At 38.9% G+C, this 14,929-nt stretch overlaps 1 protein-coding gene across 2 annotated transcripts in view; it reads left to right on the top strand.

The window, feature by feature from the left end:
• DCL3 (dicer-like 3) overlaps positions 1 to 14,929 on the top strand; it is a 90,756-nt gene that overhangs the window by 39,264 nt on the left and 36,563 nt on the right. For both annotated transcript variants that reach the window (XM_088959749.1, XM_088959748.1), the window contains exons 10-15: positions 4,552 to 4,657; positions 4,743 to 4,935; positions 5,023 to 5,183; positions 13,197 to 13,415; positions 13,539 to 13,801; positions 14,558 to 14,829. In XM_088959749.1, coding sequence (XP_088815875.1) covers positions 4,552 to 4,657; positions 4,743 to 4,935; positions 5,023 to 5,183; positions 13,197 to 13,415; positions 13,539 to 13,801; positions 14,558 to 14,829 — 1,214 coding nt within the window. The remainder of the gene's footprint in view (positions 1 to 4,551; positions 4,658 to 4,742; positions 4,936 to 5,022; positions 5,184 to 13,196; positions 13,416 to 13,538; positions 13,802 to 14,557; positions 14,830 to 14,929) is intronic.

The following is a 14,929-nucleotide window of genomic DNA, read 5'->3' as shown; positions in this document are numbered from 1 at the left end:
TTTATTGCCTATTTGATGTTCACTCATCTCACAACCCACCAATAATTCAATCCGTCCACCAATAGTTCAAATTGAGTGAACGGATGGGCCTATTTTTGGAATTTTGTTTCAAAGAATTGAGTTGAATGGAGGGCATCAATTTAATCTTGCAACACCACTAGTTTTTGAATGACAATGTCTGACAGGGAGTCTCTGGATGTACCGAAAACTCAGTTAAATTTAAGAGAAAGTCAGAAGAGTGGAGAGGTGTTTCAGATAATAATCCTTATTATAATAACTGAGTACAAAATTACAAAATTACCTCTGTATAACCACCTATATTAGCTAGCCCATAAATCTATTACAACAAAAGTAAAATACGGTCAAAGATTCCTAATTTAATAGTGCTAACAATCCCCTTCAAGCTATAGAACATGTCTTATAATCCCAGCTTGTTATAAAAAGTGAAAGGACATAACTGCCCTTGTGCCTAAACATATATGATATAATGCATTTCATGACACTCCCCTTAAGTTGGGCTGTATATGTCATACATACCCAGCTTGCTACATAATTCTTCATGGTGCAAGGTGGTAACACTCTTTGTAAACACATTAGCAATTTGCTCTTTTGAGCTGACAAAAGGCATACAAAATTTCACCCTTCCACTCTTTTCATGAATAAAATGCTTTTCAACCTCTATATGTGTAGTCCTCTCATGAAGAATTGAATTGTGACCAATGCTAATAGCCACCTTTTTGTCACAATATAAACACATAGAGTATGCATTCTGGAATCTAAACTTTGTAAGGAGGTTTTTCAACTATAGGAGTTTGGCTACCCCTTGAGACATGGCTTGATATTTAGCTTCACACTTGGTTTTGCTACCATTGATTTTTTCTTGTTTTTCCATGTGACCAAGTTTCCTCCTACAAAGGTATAGTAGTCTGTTGTGGACCTCTGGTCATTAACAGATCTTGCCCAATTAACATCTGTATAGCTTCTACCCTAGTGTGACCCTGTTTAGTAAAGAGAAATCCCCTGCTAGGATGCTTCTTCAAGTAGCACAGGACTCTTCATGCAGCTCTATAACGAGATGTTTTAGGTGAGTGCATTTATTAACTTAGGACACTCACAACAAAGGCAATATCTGACTGGGTCATGGATAAGTACAACCACCTTCCAATGAGTCTATGATAGTGCTGAGCATTTGCTAATGCCTCTCCACCATAATCTCTAGGTTCATGGCTGAGATCCATAGGTGTATTAATGGGTTTACACCCCAGCTTCCCATTGTCTTTAAGTAAGTCTAGGACATATTTCCTCCAAGAGATAAAAATGCCCTTTTCTGACCTTGCAACTTTAATACCAAGGAAATACTTCAAGGGGCCAAAATCCTTAACTTCAAATTTAGAAGCTAGAAATTCCTTCCACTTATGAATTTCTTCTTCCCAGTTCTTTGTGATGACTTTTTTTTTATCAGTAAATAACTTCTTTTATTAATTAAAAGTTACCGTGAAGGTACAAAGCAACTCATCTTTAGATGGCCCAGGTTACAACATATTACAGAGATGGCCAAAATAAAGTGGGTCTATCAGCTCCCTGCTTAGCTAGAGTATCCGCCATGCTATTTGCTTCCCTTTTGACCCAATCAAAAGCTGGGAGGTGACTCAATAAGAGGAGACACACAAGGAGGTGACTCTCATCAAGAGACTCACCACTGGCTAAACAAAAACAGGGAGAGGAACATCAAATAACTTAAATGAACTCTCCCCCTTGTGGGTTTGAGGGACTTTAGAAGGAGGTGGTCAGGAATTTGGTGAGGGAGTCTAGTTTGGATCTCTTTCTCATTCAAGAATTGAAAACAGGAAAAACTCAGCTGCCCCTTGTAGGCCTTCCAAAAATCAGTTCTACTTGAATGGATCTCTATAGGTATTAAAAAGGATCCCTTCAAGCCCTGAGCACCAGGTTGGAATCCTCTCTAGGACCCTTAACTCAAAAATCTCTAATTGCTAGGGTTTCGGGCAAGAACTCCAAGAACTGTCTTGGGCACCAATCTGATCGTCTCTTTTCTCCTGATGTCCTATACCAACTAAGCTGATTATCTTCTTTAATCAATTATCCATTCAGTTCTCCATACACAGTGTATGGGATTAAGAAGAAAAGAATAAAGATAATTGTATGCTTTGATGCCAAGAAGAAAAATAACAAGCACTTATTTCTTCCTTCAATCAGAAAATACAGCAAGCAAGATAGAAGTGTGAGAGCAGGAGAGGAAAAGAAGAGAAGAGAAATGAAGGAGATGGGGAAGAGAAAAAAAAACCAAACTCTCTCTCCAGACCCAAACTTTTATTAATTCGTTCAAAAGAAATTTATAGATAATTACATAGATACCCTTGTATAGGGTGGCTGCTTATAAACTTAAAGAAAAAAAAGGTTAACAGGCCCATTAACACAAAGTAATAAATATAAAACTGAACTAGACTAAGGCCCGTCTGGCCCAATATCTCTACAAAGTTGATAAACTCATGCAAAATGCCCTTGTTTAGCATCTGTTTCCATATTTTGGTCCCAAATTAATCTGGCTGTTTCAGCCCACATGAAGTTCTTCCTTGGTGCAGGTTATATAGTGGAGACCAGTCAAGACATAATCATATGATTTTCTTGTTCCCACTTCTCATGAGTAGCCCCTTCACCAATAGGTTCCTTAGTTTTTCCAATGAGATAAACTTTTTCCTTCCTCCAATGAACATCTTCACACCCTTGGACCACTCCAACTAATTCATTCAGACTATCAAGTGGAACAAAAGACATGGGGAAGTTTGTACAGTCCATACCCCCACCAAAGAAGGATTGACTCCCAGTCTCCTAGAGGCTAGAAGATACAGAAGTAATCAAGCCTTCTGAAGTCATTACAACAAACACTAATCAGCCCAGCACCACTGAACTGCTCAACTACGCAAACAGTAAACACGATATGTTACATCCTTCTCTTTAAGCAATTAAGCCACCAACAGTTCCACAACTACAACAAAACTGATCAGCACCACCACTGCACCTTGTAGATCAACAATGAATCACATAATAGGCCTCTACAGATCAATGCAGCTACTATTCTGATCACACCAAGCAGAAACTTTCCCGTTCTGCACAGCTACAACCTCTACATGCTTTGATCACTAGAGGAGCAGCAACCCAGAAACAATAAACCTTGTGTTTGAGTTATGGTTGAGCTGGCCATGGACGCCATGTGGCAGCCTCTGTGGCCATCTTATCTCTCTAGCCACGTCAGCACCATGTGGGATAGATAAGCGTGACCAAGAAGGAGAGTCCCACACGGACAAGGAAGTTAACCCTGCCGGGGAAGATGAGCCATCCCGAAGACCTCAGCAGGCAACCTCATCCCAACAACCCTGGAAGCCTCGTCCGAATAGGACACGGACCTCTGGTTATAAATAGGTAATCTCCTCTCAGGACAAGGGACTTTTGGACCTTTATACTTCTACTTTGCTTCTTCGGCTCGAACCAGCGCTACGCTTCCCTACTCGGCCCTGCCTCATACCCTTCTGTTCAACTGACTTGAGCGTCTGAGCGACTACCTGAGGACCAACTCCTCAGGCCTCTGACCTTCCTTCTTGATTACAGATTCCAGTGCGTGACTTCATCCTTCCACCTCGATTTCACCCAGTTGGCAGGATTATTTGACTGCGATCTTGGTTCGGGACACCTGGGATCGGACAACATCACCTTGGTCTTACAATCAAGAAAGAATGAAGAAAAGAAAATAGGGCCGATCAGATCTTTGATTTCTTCAACCTGCGGAAGTGTTCTATGAAGAAATATTTCAGAGAAAAGAAGAAATTTAGTTATTTCTGTAAGTGATACAGTGGACCAGACCTGATATTTTTTATGTGTGGTCCCATAAGTTCAGTCTTTTATTTCTTATTTTTGGCTTTATGCTTGCTTTCTTGTACTGTTATAGGTAGCAGGACATTTTTGTCCTTTTACCTAATGTTATGTTAAACATATAAATAATACAAAAAAAGAAATAAAAAACTGAACTTATGGGACCACACATAAAAATCATCAAGTCTAGTCCACTGTATCACTACAATTTCTATAACAGATGATGCTCTGATACCATGTCATCTGCCAAAAAAGACCTAGAAAAGAGATGAGAGAATGAGAGGAAGAGAGAAGGAAACAGAAAACTTGAGAAAGAATTGTAATCTTGGGTATGTGGTGGTGCCCCACAACCCTATTATATTAGAATGTTCTAAAATAAAGTAAAAGGACAGAACTGCTCCGGAACCTAAAGATATATGATACAATACATCTTACGATTTATATCGTTCTCTTTGTCATCTTTGTGATTTGTTATCTTTGTAAAAATCATTTATAAACTTTTACCCAGCTAAACTTGTAATTTTTACATACTGCCTCAATTGTTTACCTTACACCGAAAGAATAACACTTGTCAAGAAAAAAAAAAGTTAACATGTTTCTAGATGGCTATTTTTTTTTGGCTCTGTATTTTTGTTTATTGATGCTGATTCTCTGTATCTTCTTCAGAGAATTTAACATTTTCTGAAATGGGATCTCAATTTTCTGAGGCAATTAAGTTGGGTTATATCTCTCCAAAGTTACATGAATTAATTCAGATTTTTCAATCTTTTGGGTAAGTGAACTTCTTTACTAGCTAATCCAGCTACCTATTTCAATCCCGTTGTAGTAAATATCCTTACTCTAACCTGTGGCTGCAGAGGGGCTACAGGAGTGCTATGCCTCATTTTTGTGGAAAGAATTATTACAGCTAAAGTAATTGAAAAATTTATGAAGAGACTTGGTTTTTTATCTCATTTCACATTTTCATACTTGACTGGAGGTAATGCATCAGCTGATGCTCTGACACCAAAAATGCAAAAGAAGACTTTGGATTTGTTCCGCCATGGGAAGGTACCTGACATATTATTCCATGTAATTGAAAGTTATGAGCAGGCTTGTTGTATTTACTGCCATTAAAGTTATAAAATTTCTGTGTAGGTAAACCTATTGTTTAGCACTGATGTGGCTGAAGAGGGGATCCATGTTCCAAATTGTTCTTGTGTGATACGTTTTGATTTGCCAAAAACTGTTCGTAGTTATGTCCAGTCACGTGGGAGAGCTCGCCAAACCGATTCTCAATACATCCTCATGCTTGAAAGGTATATTTGTTTTATTTCTTTCCAGTCTTTTAACTCAATCATATTTCCTTCTATTGTATCCTTTGTGTTTCAATATTTTTTAAATTTCATATGCCAGTCTAGATTTCTGCTCCAAGAACCTGGTGGTGAGGAGTTTGACCAGGAGAGTGTATTGCGATGAATATTAGGCGTAACCAAATTACATTCAGCCTTTGGCCTGACCATGACTGGATGCTGTTCAGGAAGGCATTTCATTTAGGGACGTAGTGATCCAAAGGCAGTGGTTGGAACTCAGAAGATGGGAACTGTATTTTTCAAAACAGGGGAGGGGATGTATTGGATTGAAATCACTGCAAAGGAGGTTGAAGAGAGGAAGAAGTTCTTGGGAGAGTGTCTGGTGGGAAAGTTTACAGATGAAATACCATTGACAGATAAAGTGGAAAGATAGGCAGGAGAGGACTGGGCTCTGTTGGGAGGTGTAAACGTTAAAAAACTGATACAAAGCCTATTTCTCTTTATCTTTGCCTCGGAAAATGAAGAAGATGTGTGGTTGAAAGGGATAACAAATTGTTGGGCAGAAGGTCCATGTTATTGGACTGGTGGAGGGGTAGTAGCAGGGCATTGTACAAATGAACCCATGGCAAAAATGAATATATAAAAATATATATATTCATAAATATATAGAAATTGTAAATTGTTTTCTTTTAGGTATGGGACATGGTAGCACTTGAGTAGGTTGGAGGAAGATACTTGCGGTCAAGAAGGAGAGTTTTCTGATAGAGGAATGTAAAGGGGGAAAGTTTTGATGTTTGAAGAGGGAGGGATATGGTTTTCCTGTCCCAAGTCGATGCAGGGTGGATTAAAGGTTTTGTCGAGGGAGCAATCCATAAGGGACCAAACCAGGCTGGAGGAATGAGCTGAGAAGGGATAGGAAGCTCTTCTTAATTGAGAAAAAAAGTCAATAACAATGGATGCTTTTTGATGTTAGACACAGAGATGGAAGATGGTAGGAGACAGACTATTTGCTTGTTGGAAGGAAGGAATAGGCAGGTTGGGTTGTAGTTGCTAAGGTGCTCCAGGAGTACGAAGAAAGGTGTTGGATGAAAAAAGAAGAATCAAAGGGATTGGGGGTAAAGAAGAAGCTTTAAGACACAGTCAAAAGGGGTTGGACAATGTGACGGTTGAGGGAGCTGGTGGCAATCCTAATCTGGTGCTGGGAGGAGGTAAGAGTAGAGCAAAATGTTGACGGTGGCTGCAAAGAAGGTAAGTGATCGGAAGTAGAGGTGTAAAATGGCGTGCGAGACGTCTTGGATGTGCCGCCCTCCCCAGGGATAATTTGGGGGTTGGCCCGGCCTGGCCCACGGCCCAAGCCCATGCCGTGCCGCAGGTCTGGGCTGGGCAGGCTGCAGGCTGTGCTGCGCTGGGCCACAATAGGAATTTTATTTCATTTAAATTTGAATAATACAAAGCATACAATGGTTGGATGAATGAAATATGAAAATTGGAAAATGGAATAAATTAATAAAATATAAAAAATACAATATAGTTACAAATTGAAAATAAAAAATTACATTATTAAAAATATCAAATAAATCAAATGAAGTTAAAACAAAATTTATAATAATTTGAAAAAATGCTATACAACTATTGAGTATACAAAAAATATTGATTTCATCATTTTCTCCTATTGTTCTTGACTTTGATCATTGGAGGAATTGAAAATGGTGGAGGATAGGGCTATTTATAGGGATTGAAAATAATTCAATTGCCCCAAATACCCTAAAACTAGTTGTTTCTTAGTTGTTGGGAAGGGTATTTTGGTCATTGTAAAGTTATTTTATCACTTTACCCAGAGGGCCCAGTCTACCCCCTAAACCACTCGCCGACCTGAAACACCCCTTGCAGGGTGTATCGTGAAGGCTCCGATATGATACATATCGGCCGATACGAGTAGTGTTTTAAAAGCGAAAGGCGCAAGGGCCATTTTGCGCTTGAGGCGCAAGGCGAGGTGCACAATTTAAAAAAAAAAGCTAAAAATAAAAAAATGTCAAAAAGTTCAAAAAATATAAAACATAATATTAATAAAAATATAAACTTAAGTTTTACAATAAATGTTTTAAAAAACCTATTATCTAAATTAAAATACATAAACATAATATGTAAAGCATGTTCAAACGAGAATTTAAAAATAAAATCAAACATATAAAACATTTTCAAGCATATAAAACTCACAATCTCTTGTTTTTTTCTCAATTACATGACTTCAAGTAGCTAATGTGACATTACATTCTTAATTCTACAAGCCGCCTTTGTGCCACACCCCTCGAGGCAAGCACAAACAAGTCCATGTTAGGGTCTTAAGGCGCAAGGCGCACCAGGCACGCGCCTTTGAATGGGCTGTGCCTAGGACTTGGGCGAGGTGCTTACCCTAAAATGCGCCTCGCCTGTGCATCTAGGCACACCTTTTAAATCATTGGATACAGGTCGATATGTGATGATATTTTGAACCTTGGCGGCACAACACGACAATCGTGCTGTACAGTGCCGGCCCGTGGACCTGGAACCCCAGGCCCAGCTAGCTTGGACCATTGTGCTGGGCCTGACACGGCCCGCGTGCCATGTCGGGCTGGGAGCCGGTCCAAATTTGGGCTGGACCGCGGGTGGCATGGCCCTATTTACACCTCCTTAATGATGTTATGATTAGGATTTCGAATGCAGATTCAACTGTGATGATTTCTTTCGATGATAGCAAAACATTTCTGGACCTAGGAAATTGAAGGCAGAGTTCATGAACACTGAAGCGTCGGAAGGTTCAGTGACAGAGGCAAAGTGGACATCTTCTTGCAATGAAATTTCAATACCTGAAGGGAGAGTGATTCTGAAAACTTGTGGTTGGAGGATGTTTGCACTATTGACCTTCATGCAACGAAGATTATAGTTGCAAGCGCCAAGCCGGAGAGGGTTCCTTGCACGATCAATTTCTTCGCTGAAGGGAGATGGTGAAGCTTGGGTGGCATTGGAAGCTGAAGCGTCTCTGTGGTATGGGAGATGAGACGTTGAAGCTGCAGGTAGGGTTTGGTGGAATCCACATGGCACAAGCAGATTGGAAGGCGTGGGGGAGAAGGGAGAGAGGGAAGAGATGTTGGGTTTTAAAATTTCGAGATTGAATAAATTTGATGGTGGTCATTCAAAAAAGGGGAATTGTCTAAAATTCACCATGAGTTCAGCATTTCTCTTAAACTCACTATAACATTTTGAAATGTCTAAAACTCTTAAACTCATGTTAAACAAACTAAAGAGTGTTAATATATTACTAATATTAATATATATATATATATATATATATATATATATATATTTTAACTGAAAAGATATGAAAAAAAGGAAAAAGTTCAAAAATATTTTCAAATATAAAATACATAAAAAACACATAAATTATAAAAATATAAAAAATTATAGAAATTGCAAACAAAATAAAAAATTATTTTTAAATTATAGAAACTATAGAAATTGAAAAACAAAATCAGAAAATAAAAATTGTAGAAAAAATACCAAAAATTATAGAAAAACACAAAAATTGCAAATAAATAACAAAAAATACAGGAAAATTTATAGATTGTAGAAAATAGAAAAATGTAAAAAAAAAAACAAAAAAATATACAAACATTTGAAATTATAACAAACAAAAAATGAAAAAATAAAAAAGAGAAAATTGAAAACTAAAAAAGATAAAAAAACTCAAAAAATATGAAGATTGGATAAAAACAGAAATTGCAAATATACATAAAATGATAAAAAATAAAAAAAAAAATATATTATAGGAAAAGGTAAAAAAATCGTAGAAACACAATTTTTCAAAAATTGCAAACAAACTAATAAAATGATACAATTTTTTTAAAAAATCAAACAAAATTTAGACATTGCATCCTAAAATTATTGCAACAAAATTTCAAAAAATATTTTAGGCAATCTGATAAAAATTTACAAAAATATCTTTTTGCAGAAATTTGTAGAGCCCTCGATGAGATTTACATTCCAGATTCAAAACAATACATTTCAAATGTCTCAAAACATAAAAAATTTATGAGAGAAAGAGGGTGGTGCGGAGGCTATCTTAGGCAAGAGAGAAGGTGCTATGGTGGCGGCAAGATCTGACCAAGGGAGAGGGTGGTGTATCTTCAAGAGAGAGAGCACTTGTGGTCACAGAAGAGGAATGCAGAGAGAGAGAGAGAGAGCGAGAGAGAGAGAGAGAGAGAGAGAGAGAGAGAGAAGAGAGCACTTGTGGAGCCAAGGGTTTCGTTTGGAGAACGACAGTCTTCTTCCCCAGAAAGAAGGTTTCAACAACGATATAGGAGGATGACGGGCGAAAAAAGGAGTGCTGAAGAGAAGGGGGAAACTCAGGTGAATTGTGAAGTTGATCATATTCAACAAAAAAAGGGAGGACGGTGAAGGCTTAGTGGAAATCACTGATGGTGAGAGAAGTTTTGGAGAGGATTGGGGTGAAAAAAATGACGGTAGTAGAAAAAGAGATCAGTAGAGAGACGACTGGGGTTTTACTGAGAAGGGTTGAAAGTTGAAGAAGAGGGGAAAAGCAGTAAAGAGGATGAGGTGATTGGGATGATAGGGGCAAAGGAAATGAGAGATGTGGAAGTGTCAGTGGGAAAGGGAGAAGGAGAAATGAATAAAGTTCTAATAGAGGAGAAAGGAGGGGAGGGAGATCTAGGGACCGACTGACCGAGGGAGGGGGAAGAGAGGAGGAAGTAAGACCAGAGATGGAGCTAGAACTTACAAAATGAAGTACGGAACTTTCCCCTTAGAAAGTTCTGTATTGTAAAGTACTTACTGGCGATGCTTTTGAGATTTTTCTGGTTGGTCTTCCGTTTCCTTTGTGGAAGGAGAGTTTCTTCGAAAGTATTACTCAAGTGTTGGGGGGTGCTCTACTTGACATTAACATTGAGAGTCTCAAGGTGGTGCCGATCAAAATAGCCAGAGTTCAACTGGAAAATGTTCCAAGATCTATTGACATTAGTGTTGGTGGGGTGTGGAGCAAGGTTTGGTTGGTGATAGAAGTTGAAGCATCATTCTGGAAAGAAGGGCGAGAGCTTGAAGATGATGAGGTGGCGAGGGGTGGACACGTGGCGAAAAAGAAGAGGTGAAAGGGAAGGTGTTAAAAAGACTATTTAATCTGGGTGAAAATAAGAGTTAAAGGGGTGGAGGCTGAGTTGGGCCTCAACTCAAGAGTCAGAAATCCTTCGTTGATGTTGTTAAGGTTGGGCTCATTTCCAAGCAAACAAGTGGGCCAGGCCATATTAACATGAAGAAAGCGATTTCTATTGGTCCAGTTTTGTCAGATTCTAGGGGAGGCGTTTTGGGCCGAGAATTAGGCCCATTAAAAGATAATGAGAAGGCTGAGTCATCAGGGTCGCGTGATACTTAAAGTGATCGCGAGAGGTGTGTTCAGTATTCGACAACGGACCGAAATAATCATCTAGCATCGTCCCAACTCTAGGTTGACCAGCGTTTGAAGATGCGAGCTCACATCGTCTGTCCTCAGGGGACAGAATGCGAGCTCACGAGTCCAGACCTATACGGTTTATGGGGGGCCTGTAATTCAGAGTTCTGCAGCTACTACAGAGTACTTCCGTACCTCTCATAATTCTCTTCCCGCCTAATTCTCTTCCCTTTCGTACCTCTCATAACTCCTCTCTTCTTCTACCCTCCTCACTGCCACTGCAGCCAGTTGCCGCCTAATTCTCTTTCTCCTGCTTTCCTTTCACCAATCACTCCTCCTACTCTTCTCTCTCTCTCTCTCTCTCTCTCTCTCTCTCTCTCTCTTCTTTCTTCTTCATCGAGTATTAGGGTTTTCTTTCTTTGAGATCCAGCAGCAACCAGTTGGCCGGTTAGGGTGTTCTCCTCTATTTTTTTTTTCTGATAGGTTACTCTCTCCTGCCAGAGCTCGAGGACCCTTGGAGTTCAAATCCATGTGTCCTGTTGCAAACCCTAACTCTAGTTCATCCCTCTGCCCTTTCTACTTAGGGAACAAGCACCATTGTGTGCCGGAGATCTTCATTGAAACTCCGATTCATTCTTACTTTTTATGGGGTCTCTCGCCTAGTGGGGTTGGTGACGTCCTTGTAGCTTATTCTGGATTTCATTTTATTAGCTATGACTTGATGTATTACATCTGTGCACCTATCTATCTAGATGAAAAGAAGGAAACTACTAAACCCCTTCGCATGTTTTCATTCGTGTGGACATGGGACATCTGTTTAGTGAAAGTTTCATCTTCAGAATTCCCTGTAACAGTGAATGTTTCATAAACAAATATTAAAACGGCCTTCTAGGAGAGTACAATAAATACTAAAAATTGATTCATATCTCATATGGAAAAAACAGTGTTATTTGGAGTTTATTGTTTATTAGACTCCATAAACCTGGTTATCTGGTTCACGGCTTAAGGCTCTTGACCATAAATCTGAACTCTGAAGTAGGGCTGCTCTACTGATAATCTTAAGTCTGCTTTTGGCGATGAGGAGGGAAGAAGAAAAGAAGAGTTCATGAGAGATATGAAAGGGAAGATACTTGAGCGGGTTAATAAAATTTTGTGTTTTTTAGAATTCAGACTGCCGTTAACTCTGGATGCCGTTAAATTTGAGTTTCAAAAATAAAAGGTGGCGTGGCAACATTTCATTGGTGGGTACTGTAGGGGGCATCTTAGTAGTTTTGGAGTTCACATCTGTGCCCCACAAGGGGGTGCCCCACAACGTCCCACAGCACATCTCCGCCGTGTATTGGGAACATCTCCCAGTGATAGTACCAGACCCAATGATCATCGGGAGATGATCATGTCCCCAATACATGTGCTGTGGACATTGTGGGGTGCAGATCTGAACTCATAGTTTTGAATACAGAATTAATTCAGGTCTCTGGCCATTTTGTGGGGAAGTTCTCGGTGACAATTGAGGCCATCATGGAAGATAGTTTTAAATCCATCATTACAGGTGTATGGACCAAACAATGAAGCCAATAGGAAGCTATGCTGGGAATTGGGTGATAATAAGGATTAAGGAATAGATGGCAGAGTCCATGGTGTATAAGGGGAGACTTCAACACTTGTGTCTATGTAGAAGAATGAGGGATTAAGAAGGTTGGCAACGATGAATGGCTTTTTAGACATGGCGAACAGGCATGAATTGATTGGCCCTACTACTGTTTGGAGCCAAATACACCTGGACGAATAACCGGGAGGATCCGATACTTGTAAAACTTGACAGATTTCTGGTTACAGCTGAGTGGGTGAACACTTCCCAGGATTGTTTTAGGAAGTGTCACCCAGACCACTATAAAATCACAAACCCATCATTACTACATGGGGAAAAGTGGAACTCAACACATGGCCCATTTAGATATGAGCATATGTGGTTGCAGGAGTCGGGCTTCTTGGAAAAACTGTAGCAATGGTGGAATTCCATACAGATGGAAGGGTCAACTTTCCACAAATTAGCCAAAAACTTCAAGGACTGAAAAAATAGATTAAACTTAGAAGCATGGAGAGGGAATGTTTTGAAAGCAGCAGAAAAATAAAAATCCAATGCTCTAAAGGTGATTGAGGAGGTTGATAGCAAAGAAGAAGTGCACCCTATTCAAGAGGAGAGGAGATGGAGAAAAGAAGCCAGGAGAGGAGATGGAGAAAAGAAGCTGAATAGCATATCAAGAAGCAATAAAATGGACTGCATCCTACAAAATGAGCCTTATCCGTGTAGTAGCACCTTTTAAGCACTAATTTATTCAAGCCACTTTCATAAAATGTTGATATGATTATGTGCAAAATTTCTTGGTGATACACTGATTTTTTAAGATAACTAGAAAGTCTTTCAGACTTTGGAAGCTTCTATTTTCATTTGATTAGAGCACTTTCAGCTTGTGTTAGTGTAATTAGTGTTGCTATCTTGCTTATGAAAAATGAGCAAAATGAAACTGAAAAATGTTTCTGTATGTCTATTTTGTTATGAAATTCTTTATACATATTTGCAGGGGAAACATCAAACAAAGGGATCTATTATTTGATGTTATCAGGAGTGAGCGTTCTATGACAGAAACTGCTACGAACAGAGACCCCAGTGCATGCATATCCAAAGTATGTGATGTGGATGACATAAATACATATACTGTAGTTGCAACTGGAGCATCAATAACTGCCGATTCTAGTGTTAGTCTTATCTATCGATATTGTGAAAAACTTCCTGGAGACAAGTAAGCATGTCTTTCCCTTTACAAATTTCCAATAATAGTAAATTCTTCAAATTTTTTCTTCATTTTGAATTTTAACTATTTTATCCTGTATTTTTAGATCTAATTGGTAAAAAATATTACTAGGTACTTCACTCCAAAGCCAACTTTTCAGTTGTCATTATGTGGGGAGTCTTACACATGTACATTAATATTACCTCCCAATGCGGCATTTCAAACAATAACAGGTCCTGTAAATAGAAACGTACACTTATCAAAACAGCTTGTATGCTTGGAGGCTTGTAAGAAATTGCATCAAATGGGAGCTCTTGATGATCATCTTCTGCCTTATGTTGAAGAGCCACCAGAAATTGGTTTTAGTGAAAAAACTAATGAATCTTCAGGTGCAGGTAGGTATACTTTTGCATCATGAAATTGGTGTTTTTTGAGAATTATGGCATATTTAGAGTTATTGAGCACACTAGTTGTATGTATCTTCTTTTTCTTATGATAGTTATAGTATTTATAATAGAAAAAAGAGAAGGAAATAGCTTCATGGGTCCTATTTTGCCTTTCCATTCTGTTCACTGCCACATCCATTGTTAAATTATTATTTTGGTAGCAAATAAAAAATAAAATTTATTAAAATAGGAGGTAAAACTGAGGGTGGTGAGAGATCACCAGAATTACAAAACAGTACAGACTTAAGAGAACCAAAGAAGAGAAAGAAAGAAACAAAAGCCAAGAGAAAGACAACGCTTCTAAGACAGCTCAAGAATGTTCCAAAAATTGGCACCAAGAGTTTCTTTTGAGACCCCCTCAAATTCTGGAAGAATAAGAACTCAGCCCATGACCTTTTACCACAAGAAAGAGGTATATGTTCCCTTAATCGAGCTACATCTTTGAATATTCTCCTATTTCTTTCTTTCCAAATTTCCCAACACACAGCAAAAGGAATGCAGCTCCAGGCTACCTTTGCCTTGATATTTCCCTTCACACCATCCCCCAGTCACCACCCTCTGGTGAACATGACATGCACCCAAACCCATATCCAGCCTGCTTTTTGATATTTGGCTATCTTCTATTACATAGGTTTTGAACATGTATGTCTTTGTTTATGCTTTCTTTCTTCCTTTCATGTATCAAAGTTTACCTTTTTTTCAAAGGGACAACAAAAAGGAAGGAATTACATGGGACTACCCATGTCCGTGCTTTATCTGGTGGTTGGGGAGACAAAACGGATGGTGTCACTTTGCAGGCATATAAAATAGACTTCTCTTGTAATCTTGCTTGGGTGTTCTATTCTGGATTTGTCCTCTTAATTGATGCAAACCTAGATGATGATGTGGCAAATGCTGAAGTGGAACTTTACCTGACTGATAAGTTGGTCAAATCATCTATTTCTCCATCAGGGCAAATGCACTTGGATGCAGACCAGGTGAAGAAACTCCTACGCTCCTATGCTTGTTTAATTTTACGAGTACTTCTCATTAACTTGATACACTGTGTTATTGTTGAATTTTTTTCTTTGTTGCATC

The sequence above is a fragment of the Nelumbo lutea genome, chromosome 8 (genome assembly GCF_056320005.1).
Source record: "Nelumbo lutea isolate HS-2025 chromosome 8, American lotus-T2T, whole genome shotgun sequence".
Lineage (NCBI taxonomy): Eukaryota > Viridiplantae > Streptophyta > Magnoliopsida > Proteales > Nelumbonaceae > Nelumbo > Nelumbo lutea.
The sequence above is the reverse complement of the archived record's forward strand: the minus strand, read 5'-3'. Positions and strand labels throughout refer to the sequence as shown.